We start from the raw sequence: 25,863 nt of genomic DNA, 5'->3' as shown, positions 1-25,863 counted from the left end.
CGGCTCCTTCGTTCCCTAGGAACAAAATCTTACTTCTTACTATAGTGAGAAGTGAGATTTTGTTCGTAGGTTATTGCTTCATCCACTTTTTTTTTTGTAATAGGAAAATATTGATAAAATGTAATACTACGCGAAAACGTGCGATAAAAAACGCGACCCACGTTTACTCCATTCATCATACCTGTGTGACGCACTGTGCATACTTTTCTAGCTCCTTCTGTAGCGTCTTTACCTTGTCCGATTCGCCGCGCAACATCCGCGTCAGCTCCTCGATCAGCCCGTTCTGTGTCGCCAGCTGTCGCTCCATACGGGTCACCTTCTGCTCGAGCTCCTGCACCCGATTGCACACGTTGTCCATCGAGACGGCCGGGGTAGCAGTGTTTGTCGTTTCCGCCGCCAGCATGGTCGAGGAGGAAGAAGGAGGCTTACTGATGCTACTACCCACGATATGAATCGTTTTGGCATTGCGGTTCTGTGGCGTTGGCGAAATGCTTGTGCTCCGAAGGTTCACACTGACCGGACGACTGTTTGGCGAGGGTGCAGCGGCCGGGACGGTGCCGGCCTTTGTCTCCGGTTCGTGAGTGCCGTTGTTTTCGGTGACCGCCGTCGTGGTCGACGAAACCGTACCGGTGGACGATGCAGAAATGGCAATCTTGGTCGTAGTGGTGGACAGAGCGGACATCGATTTGGTCATTGCGCTTACGCCGGACGTATCGATGGCTGTGGGAAGATGTTGCTGCTGAAGCGAAGTCGTACCACCGCTACTGCTGACGGGTTCCTTCCGATTGCACGACGCAATCAGATCGAAGGAACTGTTCATATTAGGTCCGCTGCTGGTGGAATGATTGCTTTCCGAAGGAACGCTTGTCGTTGTGGCAGATCGTTCCATTAGCCGTGCACGAACAGCATTCCCGGACGGTACGATCGGTGGAGTTCCGGTGGTGGTGGTAGTGCTGCTGCTGGAACTCGCATGGAATGATTTGGAAATATTTGTCTCTTCCTGCTGAAAGTGACTATTTCCGGTGCTGACGGTTTGTGAGGACGAAACGACGTTATGATGGTGCTCGGGTGATTTGCTTTCCGCAGCGGTTGTCTTCTTTGCCTGGCTCGCTTTCAGCTCGTCCATCCACGGTACCTTATTCTTTTCCCATTCGCGTGGTTTCGGTACCTTGGGCAACGATTCTTCCCCATCACCCCCCGAGGCTAGGGTAGAGGAGTTCGAACCGAAAGATGCGTTCAGATCCGGCTTAGGACTGTCCGCCTCGAACGAAAGCGACAGTTGATTGAAGAGGCCAGAATTTCCATTGCTCAACGAACCTCCACCACCGTTGGTCGTGATACTACCGGTTGCATTCGGATCGGTTGTAATAATACTGCTCGGTGACGAAGGTGGCCGCCTTTTCGGTGCCTTGGCCCGGTTCGCACGCATATCCTTCAGTACCGAGGTGCCTCGTTCAACGTGACCCAGCTCTACCTCGATCCGTTCGCCAACGATCGATCGGTCCCCATTATCCGCCACCTCCGACTTTACCTTGCTGCTCCCGACACCATCACGTTCGTCCACGGTTTTGTCGATCTTGTCAATCGACGCACCACCACCCTTCACCTTTTGTTTCAACCCCGAAAATAGATTCCCCGTTACGCTCGTAATGGAAGGGGATTTTTTGATCGGAACCTGTGGCTTCTTACCGAGCACTGGTGGCGGTGTAGCCTTCTTATCGTCCAGATTTTCCAAACTTTTGCGCATATCGGACGCTTTGTTTTCCAAACTTTTGCGCGGAGGCTTTTCCGTTACGACACCCGTTGCCGCCACCGAACTGTCCGTGGTTTTGCTTTCGAGCGATTTGCGGTGTGCGGCAACACTGTTGTACGTCGGTGAACCGGTCACCGAACCCGTGCCACCAACACTTCCGACACTGCCGGTGGATTCGTTCAACGAATCTTTCGAACCGAAGCTTTCCTTGCGGTAAGCAGTCGCCGAGGCTGAGGAATTGGATGTTTGCTTGGTAAACATTTGCATCTTGCTAGCCGCGGGTGGACGATCCGGTTTCGGAACGTGCAGTGGGTCTTTTATCGGTGAAACTACACCCGGATGGTGTAGACTGCCGGTGCCGGTCCCGATGCCCGGTGTACTGCTGGCAAGTGATCGTACCGAGGCCGATATGTTGGCGGACGATTTACCACCTTCCGGCGGGAGAAGGGAAACGAAATTGTCCGGAAATACACCAACCCGCCCGCGAAGTTCCCCCTTCCACCAGCCTTTATCCGGGAGTTCCTTCGAGAGGATCGTTATGATGTCACCTTCGACCAGCTTCAGTTCGTCCTCGTTGGCAGGTTGATAGGCGAACAGTACCTTACACAGCTCCCGTACCGGTTTCGGAGGGAGTGAAGGTGCATCGTGCCGATCGAGGTCTTCCCGCGAACTGTTCAAGCTGGTGCGGCTTTTGTTGAGGCTGTTGTTTTTCGAAAGGCTTACGCCCAACGATCCTCCACCTGTCCCCGTTAGACCGGTGCTGCTGGTGCTGCTATCGATCGCTGTTACACCCAATCCACCCACGTTGCCACTTTTGCGGCTGGACGATTTGGGAGATACGGATTCAATCATTTCTACAAAGTTGGACGGAAAAACACCTACACGCCCGTTTAGCTTTCCGCGCCACCATCCTTCCTCGACCTAAAAGCAAGCACAAGACAGTATTAGTATTAGCGGCCAATTACCATGGCGTGTCCTTTGAACCACGTTGCAGCAGCTGGTGTATTTACCTCTTCGAAAAACTCGATAACATCACCAACCGCAAGCGTTAGTTCGTCGGCTTTGTTCTCTTGGTAGCTGTAAATGACTTTACACCTTCGATTTAGCGTTGCACTTTTATCTCTGGGTGGGGAGAAGAAAAGGAGAAAACGACATCGTTAGGTACGGAAGTTGTTGGAAAAGCTACACGAAAGCGAAGCACGGGGCAATACCTGAGTACGACCTGCGACTTGTCCTGCGATTCTAGCACACGGACAAAGTTGTCCGGAAACACGCCGGTACGGCCGGTAGCGACCAGTGTGCCCTCCCACCAGCCACCATCCTGCACTTTGATGTTCGTAATGATGGCACCCTTTTTAAGTGTCAGCTCGTCCGGTTCCTTGGCCGTGTAGTCGAACTCGACGACCGCGCTCACTGAAAGTAGGACAAAAGTGGTAGAAAGTTGCATCATCAGTCTCGACTTCTCCTGTTTTGCAGATTAAAATTAGCGTCGTTTCGACATTCAACGAGAGTAGCGTGTTGGGTGTACTGTATGAAGTTGGGAACGATCGAACATTCGTCAAACATTGGAATTCCGAACATTGTGTGCGGTAGGGCAATGACGGTGGTTTAACCTATATAAACGAATGTCTATTGCGCTATTGGCGAGACACAAAGATCAGTGACAGTGGATCGTGCAGGCATAGAGTCCGCGCCTTTAGATCATGCCGTGCAGAGAGATCGCTCTCTTTCGCGTTGTTTTCCACCGAGCTCAAGAACTGGGGAAACGACACTGCTTGTGGTAGACGGATATATATAATACCGTGGAGACCTTCCCTATGATGGCGAGAAGGTGATGTTTGTTGGTGGTTGTGGAGGGTTCCCGTGTTTCACTTTCCCTCCTCCGTTTAGTACCACAGCACAACACCGACACATCGAGACGGTGGCGGGTGTTGCCTGTTGCCACAGTTTGGCCTGGTTTTTTGGTCTAGAGAGCGGACGAAGCAAAAGTATGGGATGATGATGGTGCATTGCGCGAGCCGACCAGCTGCAGCACAAAAACGTTAAAGATCAGACGATGATTCTAATCTATGAAGCCTATCTATGGGTTCATTATACAGCAGAGTGTGGCAGGGGGGGTTTTTTTAAGAGGGGATTTATGCTTTATGCATGAATGATTCAGGTAAAGTTCGTGCTGTAGCAGCTTATGCATATTATTATCATAAACATGGAGCTGTGGTTAGTAAAGTTCTTGAAACTTTAACAAACACTTCCACGTCTTGTACGAAAACTCGAAAGTCCCGATCCAATCCAATAAGCCGGGGTAACTTGCCGGTTGTAAAGCCAATGTGTCGTAGCTTAGAGGGACTCCCGATTACGCCATTCGTGCACGGAAAGTTTCATACTAGCACCAACGTGCCCTAGGCCATCGAACGGCACAGTGCACACATAACAGGGCACAGCAGCTCACACACCTGAGATAATCTCGAATCGAATGGCCAACAAGCGCCATCACAGCGAGTGAGAGAAAGAGAGTTTATGTGAGAGTGGACCATTTGAGGGAGAACACATGATTGAAAGAATCGAAAACAAAACATAGAAATACAACAACATAAAGTGCGTCCTATACGGCCCGGACATAACCACGGAAAGGTGAACAACCGCCAAAGTGGTGACCACCCCACAATAAAACACACACACACACGTGCGCCTTTCTTTCGCGTAGAGAGCACGCTGACTCTCCCGATCATCATCTCGTTTGAGCTATGTACCAAAGTCTAAAATTGCCAATGGACGATCTTTCAGCCTAAATGCTTCTCCACTTTTAGGTTAGGCCTACAACAACCGTGGAAGTAAACCGAAAGCTTAAGAACAGAGCCTAAACATAACTGGAGTGTTGTCTTGATTCGTCGCTAAGTCATTGCGAACGGGAATGGATTGATCATGTTACCTCACGTCGTCTCGTACGGTAGAGTTATGGGGACTCCGGGTAAACTCGCAATTTCCGCCCCATACAAGCTCCTCGTCCATAGATAGATAAGAACAAAGAGCAAAAGTGGCGTTTCAAATGCATATTGCTTAGCAGCAGCAGCTAGACGGTAGCTGGATGCAAGATTCTATGGATAAACTCTAGGGACACGCACGTAACCTAAAAAGATCCAAGCGACGGTAGTTAAAAAGCATTATCTCTTGCGATGCAAGAGGGTTTATGAAATATTTACTATAACTAAACCACGTTGGCACGTAGCCATTTACTAGCGCGATCTTTCTTGGCTTTGCATGGTAACATCGCGACATTAAACGGAAAAATGCTCTTAAAGAAATCTAAGGTACAAGATTCGTCCCATTTGCCTTGCAAAATTTGCCAAACTGTGTCCGAAAAGTAAGGTAAAGTTGGATGTCAAATTTTGCGTGCCAAAAGAAGCCTTTTGTTTTAAGTTTGTCAATATGTATGTTTTTGACAGTTCTGCCACGTTTCAAGTCACAACATCAACCCGGCTAGGAGTTACAAAAGCCTTGGAGGAAGAATCTATGTCGAAGAAAAATGTATACAAATGGTACAGTGATTTCAAGAATGGCCGTGAGAAGGTCGAAGATGAGGATCGTCCGGGGAGACCATCCATCTCGACCGACGACGCCCACGTCGTCCAAATCAAGGATTTGGTGGTCAACAATCGTCGGTTGAGGATACGAGACCTTTCGGAAAGTGTAGAGATGTCCAAAGCTTGGGCCAACACCATCCTGAAAGATGGTAAGGAAAGACGATAATGCGCCCTCTCATACGGCCATCATTTTGAGGGAGTTTTTTGCAACAACTGGCACCCATATTGTTCCGCAACCGCCGTATTCGCCAGATTTGACACCAGCCGACTTCTGGCTGTTCAACAACGTTCAAACGGCAGCTTCGGAGACACCGTTTAACACTATCGAGGAGATACAAACCGCAGCGATGGCGGAACTAAAGGACTTCCCAGCATCCGCGTTTTCCACCTGCTTTGAGGAGTGTTAGAAGAGGTTGAAGAGGTGCCTAATAAAAAAAAAACATTTAAGAAAAAAACGCAGTTACTTTATTTTTTGGGCACAGTAATACATCATAAAACCAACTTTACATTGCTTAATATTACATGGGATTGTGTTACATTGGATGAGGTACTACGGTATTTAGCATCGGAAGGGCGGACCGGTAGTGTTGCAACAACGAACTTCACACGGCAGAATTGGGTTATAAATCCCTTCCGGACCGTTCCTCTGCAGTCTTTTCAACTACGTAGTATCACTATTCAACTACGTGATATCAGCAAGTCTAGTATCTCATCCGATGGCCGGCGTGACCTAGAAGGTCGTTAAGCCAAGGAGAAGAGGCATCATCAGGAACAGTAGTAAGGTCTCAGAGTATGGCCTGATGAGCAAATGTAGGATTTGAGCAAAATTACTGAGCTGAAAAGAAGCTCTGAGCTCTGAAGAGCTAAGAATTTTCGACGTGCAACTTTGCGAAAAGAAAATAAGGTTTAGGAAATAATAACGAGGTCACTAGTCGTTTTTTCCTACGTGTTTGTGGAAGAAAGCGTTTGCATCTTCATTCGGGAATACATAAGAACTTCAAGAACATTGTAGGAACATTTATCTAAACAAACAAAACTATAAATGCAGACTTGCTGAGTAATAGAATGTCAAGCGTGGCTAGAGTCGTTAAATTTAGCAATTACCATTTTCGCGCGCTGCGGTTGACATTTTTCACACCTAAATTACTCTCAGCTTCCGTCAGCATAAGCTGCCAGTTAATGTGCCATCTGAGACCGAATTCTGAAACAAATCTGAAACATCGCATTTTTGGTGCTGTTGCATGATGTTTGGGACCGAAAAACTGGTCAAGTGCGATCTTACAACAGTTTCCCTCCGAGAAAATGTTAGCGCATAATAACTTAGGTCTTTCTGATCTGATTTTAAGGCCTGTGATATACAAATGAACAGAAAAACTAACTAAACACCTAACTAAGACTAAGCAATTAAGTAGATATCTGATAGCATTATGCAACAATACGTGGCGCCGTAGAGGACACTCAAAGCACGTAACATTAGACGGTTCGCAAGGCGACACCCAAGTCAAATGGTCGATGATAAAGTGATACATCATCAACACCCCCGTCACTATCGCCACCACTACTAGGCCGGTTGGCCCTGAAACGAACAGGTCCCGAACAAAACTGGATGGTGGTGTGGTCATCAAATAAGACACAACAAACCAGAAGTCATGAATGTGGGTGATGATGCGCGGTAGGTTCGCTGGAAAGAATCAATATCAATAACTACAGACGACTGAAGGTGGTGAAGTTGTACCTTCAAGCTCGATCATGACCACGGCAAGGATGATCGTGTGTAAGCACGCTCATTTGCGTATGTCATCTCGCGGTTCGAAGAGTTTGATGGTTTAAGTACTATAGCACGAGCAGTACTTCATATGATATCATCAGAGAAGCGGTACGAAGATCACAAATATAAATTGGGATGTTGTATCTTTTTTGAAAAAATGTGTGAACGTTTGGTGATTTTAGACACAAAAATGCTACAAATTTAGACGAAACTAATAAAAGCAATAAAACTTGAACGTATATTTCACGCCTCTATCATGCCTTTGAGGTTTGTTCGCTAATAAAAACATTCACTCGGAAATTTCGTTTTGGGCAAAGTTTCGTACGCGTGTAAAACGAAAACTACAGGAATGTTGTAGGGTCGGTCTGCTGGTCAACTGCGATTCGCTGAAACGAGACGGTTTCAAACGCATTGTTCGTATGCAAATTGGTGGCCATAAATTTGTGTTGCAAAGTTACACATGACTCATCCGGGCCGACACACCAACCAAGCCGCACTGGTCTTGAAGGTGAGTATGTTAGTAAGCTGCTGCTGGTGGTGGTAGTTGCATATGCCCGAAGCAACCGTACAAAGACACTCGATTACAACAAAATTTGTTATGAAAACGAAATGATTCAACGGGGTTGTACTCTTCCCTAGAGTGATCACCATGTACTTGAGGCTTGAAAGTTACAGATTGTTTGCGTACACACACACACACACAGAGCACAGGGATGTGTCGGGAAGTTAATCGATCGTCATGCTCGTACCGAATCGATTAGGAAAACAATAGGAAATGCGAGACTTGACCGAGGCAGATAACAACGATAAGATAGTGGCGCCCTGTACGAAGGGACGATTTCTCCTGATACGGGGAGAAATGTAGCGATTATTATTTTACGGCCACAACGATCGCTTTACACATACATATATGTATGAAAAAAAACCCCCCTCGACCAGATCCGGCGACAACTGCTCGAGTGTGATGATTTCCAACGGCCACTCATCGAAAACCATTACGCTGTCTCATGAAAGATAATTTGTTTTGCTGGTTAGTTTAAAAAAAAATACCACAAGAGCGGTATGATTTTTCCATCGCTTTTAAACCATTTTAGAGATGATCTTTTTATGAAGAGAAATTAATTCAACTTAAAACTTGCCAACGTTTCTGTTGCTATCGATCGATCGATCGGGTAAGGAGAAATTGAGGGAAGAAAGTAATGATATTTGGCATCCGACTTTTGAAAAGAAACCATTATGAACGATTATTTTTGTTTCGTCTTAATAAATGATCGCTTTTTACTAATGCATTATTAATTGTTGTGGTTGTTAGAAAAAAGGTAAAGGGCGTAAAATATAAAGTCATTTTTTGCTTAATTTTATGTTAGACAATATTGAAGCTATTTTTATTGTGAACTATAACATGCTCACATGTTAATAACAATCATTGGAACAATTGTTCTCTTAGGATATTTTCTGTGAGAGTTTCTCTAAGCACTTTTTGATAATATTTCTGTGGTAATGCCCAAAACCGAAATCTGCTAGAGAACATGCTGATCAAGAGTCACATAGCAAAAGAGTAGAAAACTTATGACAAGAAAAACAAAACGATAAATCCCATCCCAACAAATGCTAAACGACACATGAGAGGAGCTCAGGCAAAACAGCGAATGAAGGCGCGCACATATGGCGCCTCCCAAAGCACGGGTTCGGAACGTGCAAAGAATGTAATGTAGGGCAGGGGTTTCTCCACTTGGTTAGGATAGCCTAGAAAAGGTATATCTGCTTTAAAAATTTAACGCCATTACGGGATAATCAGGAACCATAGTACGATCTGCCAAATCATCTTCCATCTACATTAATAATGAAAGTGAACCCTCAACAGTTGTTAGGTTATTGTACACGAATTATTGTGATTTCTACAAATAAAAAAGGCTAAAAAAATTTAACGCAGCGCTAGCAAATAGTTTTATAAAATAAAGGGTTTAAATTCGGCGTGATATTTGCAAAATTTGTAGACAGTATTTTACAGAATATTTGTTCTATTTTTGTCATTTGCATTATTGTACAGGTAATAGAAAACGTATATATTTTAAAAATAATGTTTTTAAATCGTTGGTTTGCGTCAGGGTATGAAGTACGATTTTTTTAAAACAAAAAGTAGAAATAGAAGTTCTATTTCCTTTAGACATAAAATAATTAATAAAGCTCTTCTTTTACTTTCAAAATTCAAGTAGCAATATGCGTTTTAACACCATTTCCACTGTTATTTTTTGAAATGGTGTGTTTCTTAGTTTTATCAGCTTTGCTTTATTAATAATTAATTCCCTCGCATACGAGCTCACAACACGAGACCCACATAAACTAAACTTGCAGCCTTAAACAACACTAATCTGTCCCTGTTTTTTTGGCAAATTCCTTCTTCATGGCTAAACGACTTCTAAAAGTCACACTGGCCATCTAAGGGCTTACTAGACCGTCCTCACTACTCACTACGTCCTCACACTGACACTTCAATCTCGGTGCTGCCTTGTAAAGACCGGCGCTGCTGTCACCAAACCAACGAGCCGCCAAAGTTAGTTTTGAGTAAACTAACATTCTTCAATCTTTACTACATTTTACGATACTAATTTACTGAGTAAATCAGTTTTTAATAATTTTTTTGAGAATACAATTGAATAGATATTTATTGATTAAGACCAAGCATAAACCCTCTACGGATCGCAGCGTTGAAAACCCTGTAGTAGGGTTTAGGGATTTAGTTTCGCCAAAAATCATATTCTTTGTCATTCCGATAAGCGGCGCCTCTTTATGCGACTCGGAAGATAACTCGGAACCATTTTTGTTTTCTCTTTCTCTTTTTATTTGGGAAAATTATACAATCATGTGATGGCGTTTCTTTGCGGTTTTTCTAGACGACATACTTTTGAGGAAGTTTTCCCAAGCAAATGGTGCCGTAAGTATGAGGCAACTTGATGAGCTTTCGTACCGTGAAAGTGTGATATAAAAGCTGAAGATCAACAGTATTATGCGATCGTGCGCCTACTTCCTTTAGATTTATAAACACACACTAAATTACGGGCAGATGCGGGTGCGGAAAAGAAAATTATTGCAGTCCATAAATGGTGTTACTCTTTATTTACATTTGATTATTACGGTCCAGTGCCGTATTGTCAAATGGTGTTACTCTGTTTGATATAAAATTTAAAATAAAAAAATCATGAATCATCGTGAAGCATGTTCGCGATGTTTGCGGGGTAGGGCACATGATAAGGTGAGCTTTTTTTTTGGGAGAGCTAAAGAAGAAGACATGTTAGCATGTTGATTGAAAGTGGTCATAACAGTTGGTCATAATAGGCATGATATCTGCTAGTCTAGACAGTCAGTAGCCAACCTGCCCAACAAGTTCATGACATTGAAGAAAGCTGATTTAGTTGTACACTTAATTGAATGCTTAACAAATGGCTCTACTACTGCAAGGGTTGTGGTCAACTTGTGGCCCTTGCAAACTGAAAACTACAGCAGCAGAAACGGAAAAAACAGATAGGATAAATGATAACACACGAAACTTTACAGCACCATTGCTCGCCGCTGCCGCTCATTGGTTATTTTTTGCGATAAAAAGCACTTACAACATCCGCTTTTGCGCCACACTAAGAAGGTTGTGTGCGTACGCGTACTTGGAGCGGACCAGCCGCTTCAATAATCTTATCAACGATGTAGCGCGATGACGCGACATCCTCGCGTTTCTACCGAGGAAACGCGTACTTTACACAACACACCAAAACCGGGAAGTGTGTCCAACCGATGGCTGTGTGGCTGACACATCAAAAGGGTTTTCACAGGAGAAGGAGGACACACACACATTACAGACTTACAGCGGTGGTGTCTGTACGTGTGCGTGTGTGTGCCCATGTGCAATAGAAGTTGTGTGGGGTTTTCTTCTCCGTGGTCTTCTCCGCTTTAATCTTGAATCTTGGGTGTGGCCGCACGGATCGCCGTCTGGCCTAGATTCTCCACGTACCAAGAGGGAAGGCAACCTCAGTTGAGAGTCGAGGTATATGCCTGACTGTCAAAGAAATTGTCATTCGCTTTAGTTTCACATTGAGTCATCCTCAGAACGATATCTCTCCACCACCCCCGGGAGGGGTTGGGATTTGTTTTTTTTTAACATCTCAATCAGATGACGCTTTTGCTCGTAGGGAACAACAAAAGCTAGCCACGGATTCGAAGCCGGAATGTAATGCTATCGACATAAAATTAATTCCTATTGATCGCTTTTCTTTCTCATTCAATTCAACTTCCACTAGAGGACATAAAACTGATGCTAAAAGGGACCATTCGTTGGATGCTTATATTCTTGGAATTCGTACTACAAGCGGAAATATGTTGTCCTATCGTTGCTTTACCCATACGCGGAAGGGAAAATGCGAAAACTACCATCCTTCATTCCGTTTTTCTCCATTTCCAACACGGTAGATCCGATAAACGGAAGCATCCAGCAGTAATTGATCTATTTCTATTTCTTGCCATTCTTGCTCAACGTGTAGACTTTCTTTCAACAGGACATGACACATCAGCATCGTCACTCGGGGGAGACGTGCTTTATAGGGTTTGAGTTTATTTTATCTTTTTGTCATTTATTCTTTTTCTCGCTACTAAATGACTCTTTGATTATTGTGCCTAGATATACGTCAACCATTTGGTGATGGTGATGTCCTTCCATTGGTACCCAGAAGCAAGTCTAGAACCTTTGGTAAATGTTTTCAAATTCATCCATCAAAAATATATTTTCAAATATCGATTTTCCCTCTCTGCTTTCCGAAGCCAATTTGCAAGTACGATTCATCTTCAATCGGTAGAACTGATATGGGCTTGACATTTCGTCTGACATTTCCCGGGGAACCAATGTAGGTGTGTGCCCCGGCACTAGTGAATGTAGGTCAGTAGATTTTTCTTCTGTTCTGCCAAACCGCTTCCAACGCTTAACCCAGAACTTTGCACACAAGTCGTTCGCCGAAAGTAAACCCCTCCCCGGGAAAGGTTCGTTGAACTTTTGACAGTTGAGGGTGGCAGTGCAGTCCGGTGTACGATTTAAGTATGCCATGGTAGCGAAAGTAAATGTCAATACACTACACCACCTTTTCGGAAACCATGTTGAGAAAGGTCATAGAAAAAGGAAGTGTAGCGCGCGTGTATGCGTATGCGAGTATCCCTCTACCGTTCCCGGTCAAACTAGGTCAAACGGAAACATCATGACAACATTGTACCGATAGCGAGGACATTCATAATCCTTTTAGTGTCGGCTTTTTCCCTGCTTGGTAGCCACGTCGGGAAACGCAAGCCATGAAGTTGAGTTAATTAAAAACGCCAAAGGTGTGTACGTACGGGAGCATTGTATAAGGGGAAAGATTGAATGGACGGACCCTAAATGAAGTTATAATTTCTTGCAGGACATGGAGACATAATTAATTTTTTTGAATAGTGGCACCTGCACACGTCATTGACATACCCTAACGGAATAGTCCCTTGGCTTACACAGGCGTATTTTCATTATCTTTTGTACAAAAAAAGGAGGGAAAAGGGTAAATATCACGCACCCCAGCGGTACGCAATTATTGTCGATCTAGTAATCATAATATTGGTCAGCTGGCATTACCGAACCGCGATTCGCTGTAGTTTCCTAACCAAACACCACACAGTGGATGGGTAAAACGTATGATTCATCATCTTCATGGGCCCTGCTGGCAGTGTGATCATTCCCGTTTTTGGGACCTAATTAAATCACACGTACGTGTACTCTTCGCCGAGCGGTTCGCTGTACAGTTTTGCTAATCTTGTTTCTCGCCTCATCTTTGTGGTAGCTTCTTGTTGAAAGATTCCTGTAGCGAATAAACAAAGCATGCGTTGCTTACCTTCTGGTTTGGATAAATGATCCATCGTGCGTTCGTTGCGTGCAGTTCCGGGGATTTTGTGCTGGAACGCTGGGGCCGGAAAAGTGCACCAGCTACAATGTCACGTATGTGATGCACAACACCACTACGACGTCGACGTTTGGGTGGTGCCCTCCTTGTTGCCGGGAGGCCACGTTCGTGGGGAGAGATGATATTTTCGCGATCACACTTCACACACACACACATACACAACCACCGTGTGTAAAGCGGGTGCTTTTCCTGTGCGTTTGCTCGTGCGTCGTTTTGTTTTCTTTTCCCGTTTTGGCTGCTGATGGGCGAAGATTTTCGCTTTTCCTTCCCCGATGCGCTCCGGTGGATATTAGCCGTGGCGTGGATACAGCCCGCAGCACCGGAGTGCTTAGCGCCGTAAGGAAGGCGCGGATAACGAGAAACACGAGGGATTGTTTCGGTGTCCCGCACCGAATGATATTATTAAAAAGGGTGGATTTGGTTGGATTGGGAGCACGGAGAAGGTGGGCCGGCGATATGGTGGTATGCCAAACAGACCGGCGGCAGCCACATCAACAGACAAAGACGGCGAGAGAAAGAGAGAGTGAGAGAGAGAGAGAGAGAGAGAGAAAGAGAAAAAGGGAACCGTTTGTGTTATGCTGTGTGTGCGCCCGGTCTTCGGTAGGGTGTTTGATGTTTTCACTTTTCACTTCTTCAATTTCAAACTCACACATTCACTAGCACTTCTTGCAGACCGCACTATAGTAGGCAGTGGGATGCCCGTCGTCTACCGCCGCTAGAAAAGCCATTTGAGGTATGTATAATGAGATGTGGGGCTCTTTCTTCGCTCTACAGCACCATCATATCGCGCATTAGAGACGTCGTCCGTCAAGCCAAGGGCGCACACATCATGCCCCACAAACCACACATACATGCACACTAACACACACGCACACTCAGCAATCGCTTTACGCTTTAACAACCACCGGACGGCACTTTCCGTGCGCCACATTCGCTATCCACGGACCGTATGTGTGTATGTCCCACCGATGACTGACCGTCAATTTTTGGACTTCGGGAGTGTTTGACGATTTACCTTATCGCTTAATCTTTCCTGGATGCATCCGCCGACATTGAGCCAGTGGCAGAATTAGCCGAGATTAACCTACGATTATCATGGCAGAAGTGCAATGTTTCAAGCGATGATGATGTGATTCCTCCCTAGGTCGACACTAAAAGGGTCGACCCTAACAATAAACGGTTGGCTGCGATTGATGTGATTGTGATGAGTCTACACTGCCATACTGGGGAGTTCTCCTAAACCTCAGCCTTATGGCATACGTTTTCTTCCGTTCTTGGGTTTCGCAGGATTGACACTTCCTTTTACCCTCTCCGGCACCGGAAATGGCTCTAAAATCGGCGCAAAACGATACGACGGGGTCCTTTCCGCTACTGGTTTGTTACTCCGAGATCCGCGAGCAAAAATGGATACCAGCAAACTCACTCACTCCTACCCAACGCGTACACATAAACACACACACACTACAACTGCACAGTCACCAGCAGCGAGATCGCCGCAGTTGACGTTTTTGCTTCTTTCTCTGTCGCCCCGTTGTCGCTTTCCCCCTTCAAGACCTGACCTCCTTTGCCGTAATAGAACGGTGCGGCCCCAAAAGGAACCGGACCTGCTAGGAAAGGAGAGGTGTGTCGTCACCGATCCCTATTAATACGTTTTTATTTACTTCCGCCGCAGGGAAAAAGCAGGGAAATCCCGGTGTGTACACAAATAAACACTCACTCGCACGCACACGCACGCACGCTGGTACGTGCCACAAGCTCGCAGGCTTACACGGGATAAAGCTGCACAGGTATCCTGTTTGGTGACGAGTTGAGGAAAGCTCACCGTAAGGATGTATTCTCCGGATCGGGGGAAAAAAGGAAAACGACTACAAACGCCCGCGAGCACCTGACGAGCCTCCTTACGCACCAGCTTTTGTCTTGTCTGTGTCCGTATGCGTTTTTTTCGCTGTTGGACTGGCCAGCAGGGAACAATCAGCGTTTGGGTTGATGTGTGCACGGCGCAAGGTCGTGCCATGTTACGGGTTTGACAAATTATTCACCATGGGACTGTGAAGTGACCGTGCGATTTGACAGTTGTTCAAAAAGTTCATTCGTTGACAGTTGGGATCAGTGGGAATATCAAGAATAATTTTTAATCATGCTTTTATCCTGTTGATAACATTAATTCACATTACTGACTTTCAAGTTGTCGAACTAAAATCGCACCAGTTTGCAAAGCTTTTATTCCCGTGGTTACCATTCGTTTGGATAACGATTTTACACATTGAAGACGGTACATTGAAATTGTTGAAATTCCCTTTTCTTAACATACTTTCTTAAAATTTTTAAGTGGCCTTAAAACACATCGCAATGAGTACTGCGTACGTGATGGCCAACAAACGTTATACGGTAAGATTTCTTTCGCTCCTGGAGGGTCACATAATGGAAGACAGTTGAAGTCTTGACTATCATATTCTTCTTATCGCCCCATTTTTTTTTAGCAGCTGAACAAAAATCACTCTAAGTTTGTAATGGAAAAATTTCCTAACCAAAGATGTGTCGCTTATCGTCAAATTTGTAATAGTATTATGTACACTTTCAAGAGACTTTCATCATCTTAAGGATACACCTGATTTTGTTTTTTTTTCATTTATTTTTTCATAATTTTTGTTTTTCACTTATCCACCTTAATTCAAAAGAGTTATGGAATTTCGCTTCGCTGATTGACTTTAGTAAATGTGCGATAACAGATATTACCTACATTAATCGAGTAGAATATTAAAAATAAAGCTGTATACACCGAATACAATGATAGTAATGTAAGGAAACAATATCTTAGTTGATTTTTTTTTCATCTTATTGGCTATCAATTTCCAACCCTCCATCTCTGGACAGCCAGTCGTACTGGTTCACGGGTGACACGGGAAAACCAACAGTATTGCATGTTTAGTTATCACTAAGCGCTCCCGATGGGAGCTCGGATGTTGTATTGCGATACACCTCTTCGTTCACTAGGCGCTGTCGCTCGATGTACATCGAGACGCGAATGTTGCGTACCTGATGGTTGTTGATAAGTTTTAACAGCGAAAACACGGACAAACCTACCCAGGTTGCGAACGAGGCCCAGGCGCCGAATTGTGCTGTGCCCATTTCAATGTAGAAACCGGACGTTTGAATGTTAAGTTCGACGTTGGTAATATTTTGGCCATCTGCGATTTCGCACCTGTGTTGGAAGAATAAATTTAATGTACTCGAGGCAAACCCTAGCTTTGGGACGTCCAAAAAACTTACGAAGGGAAACGGGCGGTCATTTCACCACACCAGGCCATGAAACCAAGGGTAATGATAATGGCTGCGATCAGTGTCATTGCACAGAGCGAAATGCTGAATACCACGTCAAAAAATAATCCCAAAAAGGAACTTTCGAGTTCTCGGTACGCTAGCAAAGCCATCCTGTAGCAAAAAGTAACGATACTTGTAAATACAATAACATATTATCAAGGTAACATCATACACCAACCTATAGATTTGGACTCCGGCAATGATGAACAAGCAAACACCGACGATAATTGGATAGTTACAGTATGCTTCCGAAGCCCACTTTACATCGAAAAGACCATCCTTTTCCTGCCATGTACCGGTGGTAAACAGTAAACAGTGGCCGCTGCAAAATGAGAAAACATACATTATTGGCCGTTGAAGCAGCAGTGAATCAAGCACCGACGACTCACTCGAACGATCGGACGTGTATCGCGAGCGGAATAAAGATACACATGGACAGGATAAATGCAAATACATGGCCAGCGATTTGGCTCAGTATTAAAACATTAGACAGGGCCATTTTCTTTATGGCGCATCAGCTACGCAGCCGGTTGCAGAATTGCTATGCAGGTTTCGATAAGCCGTTTTCTTCTTCCTCCTTAGGAACGAGCAAGCGACGGAAAGGCTAATATTTGGTGGTTCGTTGAGCTATGGCATGGACATAACGTTAATTAGCATGTAGTAGCTAAATGTTCAAGTACTGGCACAAAATACGTACAGAAATTCGCCCAATTCTCCTTTGTTTTCAATCTTCTCCTAGCACTATCGTTTTTTGTAAACATTGATATTTTGACAACCTCATTGAACACACGTTACGTTTACATTATCGCGCGGAATACTAGTGTGGTATTGTTTTGTTGCCTTTCTACAGTTGAAAGAAACACATTTGCACAAATTATTCAAAATTTCGCTGCAGCTCTTGGTGTTTTGGTTGAAAATTTTCAATCATCAAGGATGTGTCGTTAATATTTTTTAAAATTTAAATTAAACTTGCGTACGGAAAAAGGATTTCCAAATTTAAACGCTGAGCGACGTGTCCTCTGCCTGAGGTGGTCCTGAGAAAGAGCTGATAGCGACGACGGTCTACACACGATAGGGCCAGGATTTGAATCCCATCCGCATCCGTTGTTCCGTAGTGAGAACCTGACTATGCAGCTACATGATATCAGCAAGTCTAGTAAGCCATTAGATGGTCGGCGTGACCTAATAGGTCGCTCAAAAGCCGGAACAGGGCAGACCGGTGGAAGAGGCGGCATCGGTGACGATTTTTACACGACAGGACCGAGATTCAAATCCCATCCAGATCGTACCTCTCATAGGGAGGACTAACTATCCAACTACGGGTAAATAAGGAACAGTAAAGGATATCATTTAATAATAGTCCTCATGTCCTCTGTCATAGGACTATCCTATCAACGGGTTTCGTAACCAAAAAAAAAAAGGTTTCGAATGTAGTACTACACCTCGCACGAAACGTAGCCGGCTTAATCTTGAATCATTTATTGCAATTCCGAGGTCATAGTTCCGATTTCTATAATCATGATCCATAAAATCGGGACCGGTGATTCATACAGTACAATGCAGACTTCACACTTCATAAGCAGATCTTTTTGACCGATTATCGAATCCCGTTCCCTGATTATACCGTCCGCTATATAAGCTACTTGTAGAATTAAGGTAACGAAACCCAGAAATGCCAGACCAAACCTCCTTTTTTTCGGAACAATTTTATTTTTTAACACTTTGGGGTTTTATTCCGATGATTCGTAATTAAATTTGAAAAAATCTCCCAACTCCTAACCAAAAAAGTTTCCCGCGTGGGATTCTTTCGTTGGTTGTTGACTCTCTTCAAAAAAAGAATAAGGAGAAGAAGCAAATCACCCGACCAAACACCTACATCTCAACGCCAGGATGTAGTTGCCTCAGTCACGAAGGTCGTCCCTACCGATAACAGAACACTTCGCTCATCCTGTTTGCACTAAGTCAAGTCTATCTAGTCGTGTTTCCATGTATCGAGCTGTTGGGTGTCGAACACTGAAAAAATGGAATGTAATGTAAATGTAATTGTAAACTTAAAAATGTAACCAAAGAAGAAAATAACCGAAGATCGACCAGACGGTGGTACTCCCCTGCAACGCTCATGCCTTTGGCTCAACATCTCGTGGAAAAGCGGTCTTCCCGAAAGATTCCATCCCATGTGATATAAGCGTATCAAATGTACAACAACGAGGAATAAAAACTATCATCATATCAATTTTACTGATTTGTGTATATTTTAATTATACATATATGTATATATATATTTTGTTGTTCTTGCTATTGACAAATTATGTTTAACCTATTTATAATCACATATATTTATATATATATACTTTATATAATTCACTTCTTTATAATAATTATTAAATAGTTAATAGTATTTCTTCTGTTTTTCTTCATTTTTTTCTCTTTTTGCAGTAACCGATCTCTTGTGTAACCGTTGTGTGTTTGTTTTTCCTCTCTTTCTCTCTCTCTCTCCCCCAGTTCTCATCTCTTGTTTAATCCTCTGTTTCATTTGTGTTATTCTCTTTAGTGGCTTTGCTATTATTATTATTATTATTATTATTATTTTTGTTATTTTCTTTGTTTGTTTGTTTCCTTTGTTTTTGCTCATTCTCTCTGCTTCATGTATTATCGTTTTTGTTTTTTTTCTTGTTTGTTTGTTTATACTCCTTATGCATGTATTTTTTTCACTGTTTTGCTACCGGAGGTATTGTTTCTCGATCTCTCCCGCTCTATTCTTTTGCTCTCGTGATTTTTATTTTGTTTTTTGTTTTTGTTTGTTTGTTTGTTTTGTATGCTTCTACGATTTTGTCTTCATACTCTCTTTCGCCATGTTTTTCTGTCCGCTTAGCGTTAGCGTGTTCATGATGGGATCCTTGGTTTTTGTTTTGTTTTACTAACTTTTCCAAACCCTCGACGCCCTTCTACGACATCGTTTCTACTTGCCACAATGGTGCCTAACGCTAACGCCGGTTCTAAGTGACAGATGTACCGTCCTTCCATTAACTTGTGTATGGTTTTTGGTTGGTTTGCTTTGTGTGCTCTTGCTTTCGCTACGCTCCCTACAGGAGTAATACACTGCGCATCAAACGATTTAGTGTTTAGTACCATGCTAAACTCCCTTGTATATTACGCGCGAATGAATGAAGCACCACACAACGCTTGTGACTAACCGTGGGGACCGTTTTTCGTGTTCGGTTGGGTTGATGGTTTTGATGCTCCTTTCCTGGCTTGGCTTAGTACAGTTTTTTTTTAAATTATTTTTCGTCGACTCTTTTATTACCTTTTTTTTCTTTGGTCAATTCGCACCTTCATGTGCATCATTTCCTGATCTGCCGATCGTTAAGCTCGTATCACAACGATGTACTGCGCATACTTACCGCAGCATTGCGCCTGTCCAGCACAACCAACAATCTGGTTACCGGCAAAGCGGTCGCAATGCGTACGGGTAACTCACTATGATACGATCGATAACGTTCACCAGCCGGAACAACCGTTGATCGTCACCTTTCCCTGTGTACTAGCATCACACCCGGGTCACACGGGTGTGTCGGTCGGTGTTGTGGCTTTTTTAACATTCATTTCACGCTCGTTAAACAGTTTGTGCAGTTTGTTCTAGTAGAGTTCGTACTAGTTGTTCTCTTAGCAGCCGATGGAAGTGAATGTCATAGCATTGCCGTATTCGCCATATTTACAATGAGAACTTGGCACGTGTACGACTGGAAAACCTTTACTAACTTGCAGTCTGTGTGTGTTTTGTGTTGTGCGTGTATATTTTGTTTTATTTTCCCTCTTCTTTTGCTCTCCTGATGTTTCACGCTTGAATTGTGAGTTTTTTTTAGTTTTTTCCTCTTCTTTTTCATTTATCTTTTTTCTCTAGCTCTCTCTCTCTCTCTCTCTCTCTTTCTCTCTCTGCTCGGTGATTTTGTCATATTCAGTTATTATTATGTTATATTTTTTGTGTTTTTGATGATTTTGTATGTTTTTTTTTGCTTTGTTTTGTTTCAAGATTTTCGTGATTATCTTCTTATCCCCTCCTCTGCGCTTTGCGACACTACATCAACTCTATCTTGAGATTTTTTTTTGTTTATTTCAACTTTTTCATTAGAAGGATATACTGCAATATATTATGGTCAGTTTATTTTCTCATTTTTTTTTTCACTCATCTTGCCTAGACTGACTGCGCGTATGCTTGTATGCTCGACAAAGTGCCACTAGGCACGTTTGTTTTTCTTTACCTTTTTCCCTTATTACATGTTAATTATAATAATAATAATTGTTTGCATTACTATTATCATTACATACCAACTAGACCATTATGTTGTAGTTCCCTTGTGTGTGTGTTTTTTTTTTCTTTCTTTTATACGTTTTGTTGTTATTACTCCACGCTCCACACTCATTTCGCACCACAGTATGATAATTCGAACGAAAAATAGACTAAATAACGGAGAAAATACTTGAACGTTTGTTTTTTTTCCTCCACCTTTCGCTAGCACACAAACCGAACGCACCAAACCGCCGAATGGTTGTAGATCTTCTTCAACCTCGGACGATAGTTTTGGGGGCGCCGCGAATCGCGCGAGACAAATGCATGAGTGACTAACCGAGCATAAGGTGTAAATGAGGGAACTAACGAACCAAGACACGTTATCGTTACCGATCGAAACCATACGAACTGAAAACCCGGAAGACGATACAGTACGTGGTGACTTCCAATCTCGTGGTGCACAGCATGAACGAACAAAACCTACCTATGGATGCATGATGGTGTCAGAAAAGGTGCGGGACAAGGGGGTAATTTTTGGGGAGAACTGTCACCATCGAGAAACGGGTATGTGTTACTAACTCTCGTCGCTTTTAGTTGCTACACGCACGTCCCGGTTTCTTTGGACGCATCCTGGCACATTTCCGTTTTTTGTTGGATCGAGAACGGGTGCGGGTTCTTGTTAGCTTTCTCTGATGTCTCTTTTAGGCTCCCAAGCCTAATTTACAACACTGGTTAGCATGCCGGAGTGCAGCACTAACAGCATCTCTCCGCTGGGAGGATCGGTTGGGGGGACGATGCAGACAATAAAGTCCACACGCCCGTATCGCGTGCGGCGTGCCACACACCATGGAAGATGTAGAAGTATCAATGAAGCTTGCACAAGGATTGCAAACAAAATCGAACCCACCCCGTTAACGGTCTGCGGAAGGAGTGCAAAACAGAAGCACCAGCATGCGTGTCCTGATCTCGAGCGCGGTGTAGTTGGTACAAAATGCCAATGCAGAACATGCACTATGTGTGTTGCAATAGGTGGCCGGAAAGAGGGATGATTGCTCACGAGTTAGTCACACTGAGCCCCTACCCTTTTCTCGATGGTGAGAAAGAAGAAGGACATTTATATTTTCTTTTACGAGGACATTGATCGCAAGATTGCGCGATCAAAAGCGATAGAGAGAGAGAGAGAGAGAGAGCGAGCGAGCTGCTGCTGGGGAAAGTGGGAAAGGATTAAATAGGCCGATGTATGGGCAGTCCTTCCTTTCCGGCAAGGAACGAGGTCAACATCGGCAAAGAGCCGGAACCGGATTGGTATGAAGGGTAAACCCCTATCAAAACCAACCAAAGTTCCTGTTTTGTGTGAGTGGGCTGCTTGTGAGCCTGTCAACTAAAGATACCTCCATAACTGAATCTTTTAATCCGTAGCCCAAAAGCTATCCGAAACTAAACGTAAAACGCGCAATAACGTTTTTCTTTCTGGTGCCATTAATTTAAAGCTTGCGCGTCCTCCTTTCCTCCAACACTGGTTGGATGAATCAGGAAGTTCTTGTTTGGTGTGTGTGTGTGTGTGGTACATCCCCTCGTCTCGCAACGAGATGTGGGGATGCACACACACACACAACGATAAAAAATGGACGACCGATGCCACTTGATGCCCAGTTTCCCAACAGCGAACAACAGGACAGGCTAGAATGTTCCACAATTTCCCGGTGATCGAGGTTGACGAGGTTTTGCAAAACCAAGCATACAATCACACACACACACACTCGTGCACATACACTCACACACAGGTAGAAGTAGAAGAACTCATTCACACAGCTCGAACACGCGACGACCACATAGTTGAGAAACACTTGAGCTAACCGTGTGCCAGTTTCAATCGCCGGAATTGTGGAATACCTGCACGAGTTGCCATTTTTGGGAAATGTGCCCCTGGGACATGCCTGTGTGTGTGTGTGGCATCTATCGGTCCCCATTTTGGGTATGTTTGTTTTTTGTTCTCTGAAGGATTAAACTGCCTTTCGACAATTGGCCCTCAGTTGATGTTTTGTCGTACACTCATACATTTGCTGATCGCGTTTGTGATGTTATTTTGCTAGCTGTGGGTTTGATCTTCGAATGCTTCCTATCAACTGAAACTGTGGCATCTTTCCCCGTCCGGTCCTGGGGAATGTTTGACCAGCCGAATGACGTATACCGCGCGATATCACCAGCTGAACGTTGGGGACCAGCGTGTGAGCGGGTGCGGCATTCGGATGTCAGCATTCCCCGGGGGTTAAGGGGATTCTAAAGGAAGCATGTACGCGCTGCTAGATCGCGTACCTATATCAACGAGAACTCATTCATGGCCGCGGGATGTTGCTGTTGGTCACATTCTTGGACTTTGCGACTTTTTTTGTTTGCTTTTCCTAGCTTCGTGCCTTTATCGATGGGATGGTGTCTCGTTGTATTATTTTTTCCTCCCCCCTTATAAGTAGTACGCCTTTCTCGTGCAAGATGTTAAATGAGAGAGGATCAACATACCCTTCTCGATTTAGCTCGTACAAATCGATAAACAAAAGGGATACACCTTCTGTCCTTATCTTGTGTGTGTGTGTGTGTGTGTTTTTTTGTTCCACCCGGATTTCTTCAACATGGTGGAACACAGGGTTGTATGGTTCACGTGTGTTTTTGTAAGAGTTTTGTGCGACAAAAAACGATGAGTTGTTGGGTGTTTTTCTTCTGCTGTGGTTTTGTTTTCTCTCGTGTTTTTCTCTATGAAAATGGTGTATGTGTGTGTGTGTGTGTGTGTGTTTGTGTGATGTTGTATAACTATGTTTAAGCTGGTAAAATACCATACGTAACGTAATTGTTGTAATTACATTTTACAATTATAAAGACATTGTTGCTCTGTAGCCTCACTGCTCCCTCCCAAAACGCCTCGATGCACGCTACGTGTGTTGCACTTGATGCACATTTTAATGTGTATGTGTGTTTGGTGACTAAACATGTGTATGTAAGTGTTGTTGGTGTATTTGTGTTTGAATACTTTTATGCACACTCGATTTGTGCCATGATCACAGGACCTTGTTGTGCGGTTATTTGTGTGTGTTTGTGTGGGGTTTTTTTTTATCCATCTTTTGTCGGATGGATCACCTCCGATACCCAGTGATCATTAGGTCCTGCTGCTGCCCTGTCACTTACAATATACAACAAATACACGTTGTTAACAAAATAAACAAAATACTCCGAAACAGACATATCTAGACACGATCGTACCATGCCAGCATTTGCCTTTGAACTTGTACGAAAAACTTAAACCTAACTGACCAGTTTTGTGATGAACTTCAGGTAAGAACGTGCTGTGCGCAATATTTCATTACAACACTTAATTCGTTTCACAACAACATATTAGAGCGAAAGCAAAAAAAAAAAAAAATTCCGCAAAATTAACGTTTGTGCACATGATCGAGAGATCACGTCATACACGTTCGATCGACCTAGTTTGCTTCGTTCCGTACTTTGGTCTGCCTAATGTGTGTCCTCCTCTTCCTGCTGATGCTTCTTCATACTCCACAGACTGTACAGTACAGGGTGCTAGCCTCGCTTACTAACCGTCTACCAGCCCTGCTTTGTCGTGATTGCTCACCCTATCCGAGGAGGAGGTAGGAGTATTAACTCCTTCCTCTGAGATGTCTGATAAACCTTCCAGCTTATGATTGTTTGCATTGTAAAAACTCAGAAATGAAAACAAGAAAAAAGAATACATCTTCTCTTCTCACCTTTATCTGCTGCACCACCTAAATTCGTATTAACATTTAGAGTAATTTTACTTTCATTTACTAGCCTTGACTTCTAATCCGCTCTATAGTTTCCTCGCAAACGCTTTTGCTTTGGTGACAGTTTCCTTAGCATAGGGATCAACAGCAAATGGGCTTTTCTGTAGTTTTCTTTTTTTTACAAAATAAACTATTGGTACTTGGCAAGAAACTGGGGATCGCGAGTTGTGCTTCTTGGTTGCGTTTGAAGAATGAATGATTCGCACATAACATAACAAATTTTAGTTGCACTAGCTTTCCCAAGACGGACGAAAGCAATAGTAATGATCGGGATCTGGATCTCAAATCACCGGGACACAAATTGGCTCGCAAGAGGAAACTGGAAAAGGTTTTGTCACCTGTAAAAGGATTTGTTACCGGTCTACATACGCTTCTAGTCCCTAAATTTTTCGCTTTCGCACAAAGTTTGCCCACAATCCCCGCTTAAAACCGGTCACTCAAAGTACGGGCCAAGCTGCGGTTCGCCCGTTGTTTTTGCTACGTGCCGTAGCAAGTAAAGAGCCATTAATTTAACGTTCTTTGCACGTTTGTCTGCCTTGTCTGGTACACTGCTCCGTTTTGTGTGTGTGTGTGTATGTAGTTCCGTTATGTTTTGTCATTGTTTGGTTTGGTTTGGCTTTGTTTCTAGCTCTAGTGCTGGTGGTGTTGGTGGTTTGTGTTTTCTGTTACTGTTTGATGTTGTTTGTTCCCTTAGAGTTCGGTTTATGTTGTTGTGTGTGAATGTGTGTTTGCAGGTGTTTATCATGTGTTTTCGATCCGAGTATTTTTTCTTTCTTTTCTGGGTGTGTCACGTGTGTGTGTGTGTCACATCGACACCTACTAAATACCTTCCCGATCCGACTTTTCCCATCAACTGTTGTACCGGTGTTGCCTACGATTATTATTTTGCTCTACTTGTTTTCTTTTTAAACCATCCATTCATCGTCCCATCATCCCTAGCTGTTACTTACGCTTTGTGTTGCATGTTTTCGGGCATTTTTTCCGTTCCACTTTGTTCTACTATTGTGTGTTTCTTCCTTCTTTTGGTTTTGTTGTTGGGTTTTGCTACTTTTCTTTCCTGTCGTTATGTGTGTTATGCTATGATGTTGTATTTTTCTTCTTCTTCTGTGAATAAATTTACTTCCTTCCCATCTATCGGGTCAATTGGTTCGCAAAGTTTTGTAAATATTGATGTTCCTTTTTTCTCTTCTACTGCACGTTTTACTATTTAGCTTTTCCGTGTTCACTTTGTTGTTTTACTGAAACTTTTATCCTCCTTGTGTTGTTTGGGAATTCTGTTTTCTTTTTTTGGGGTTTTGCTTCATGCACCTGCACACATGCGCACACCGCACACACTTTTGCTTGTTTTTGCTAGTTTTTTTTTTCACGTGAATTATC

At 43.6% G+C, this 25,863-nt stretch overlaps 3 protein-coding genes across 4 annotated transcripts in view; 1 reads left to right on the top strand and 2 right to left on the bottom strand.

Annotated features, from left to right (window-relative positions):
• LOC126558189 (calreticulin) overlaps positions 1-25,863 on the top strand; it is a 75,711-nt gene that overhangs the window by 6,343 nt on the left and 43,505 nt on the right. Inside the window, exon 4 of one of the 2 annotated variants that reach the window (XM_050214156.1) lies at positions 8,749-8,763. The exons of the other annotated variant lie outside the window; for it this stretch is intronic. The gene's annotated coding sequence lies outside the window, so the exon portion shown is untranslated. Of the gene's footprint in view, positions 1-8,748; positions 8,764-25,863 lie in introns of those variants that run through there. 2 annotated transcript variants of the gene reach the window in all.
• Positions 167-13,107, bottom strand: LOC126556972 (mucin-5AC-like). Its single transcript, XM_050212554.1, has 4 exons — positions 12,997-13,107; positions 2,965-3,166; positions 2,764-2,875; positions 167-2,674 (listed from the first exon to the last, which is right to left on the bottom strand). The coding sequence occupies exons 1-4, from the start codon at positions 13,019-13,021 to the stop codon at positions 176-178; spliced, it is 2,838 nt and encodes a 945-aa protein (XP_050068511.1). The 5' UTR covers positions 13,022-13,107; the 3' UTR covers positions 167-175.
• On the bottom strand, positions 15,937-16,958 carry LOC126558967 (transmembrane protein 179). Its single transcript, XM_050215059.1, has 4 exons — positions 16,776-16,958; positions 16,565-16,708; positions 16,336-16,497; positions 15,937-16,267 (listed from the first exon to the last, which is right to left on the bottom strand). The coding sequence occupies exons 1-4, from the start codon at positions 16,883-16,885 to the stop codon at positions 15,991-15,993; spliced, it is 693 nt and encodes a 230-aa protein (XP_050071016.1). The 5' UTR covers positions 16,886-16,958; the 3' UTR covers positions 15,937-15,990.

The sequence above is a fragment of the Anopheles maculipalpis genome, chromosome 2RL (genome assembly GCF_943734695.1).
Source record: "Anopheles maculipalpis chromosome 2RL, idAnoMacuDA_375_x, whole genome shotgun sequence".
NCBI classification, from domain to species: domain Eukaryota; kingdom Metazoa; phylum Arthropoda; class Insecta; order Diptera; family Culicidae; genus Anopheles; species Anopheles maculipalpis.
Note: the sequence above shows the minus strand (reverse complement) of the source record. Positions and strands in the feature narration are given on the sequence as shown.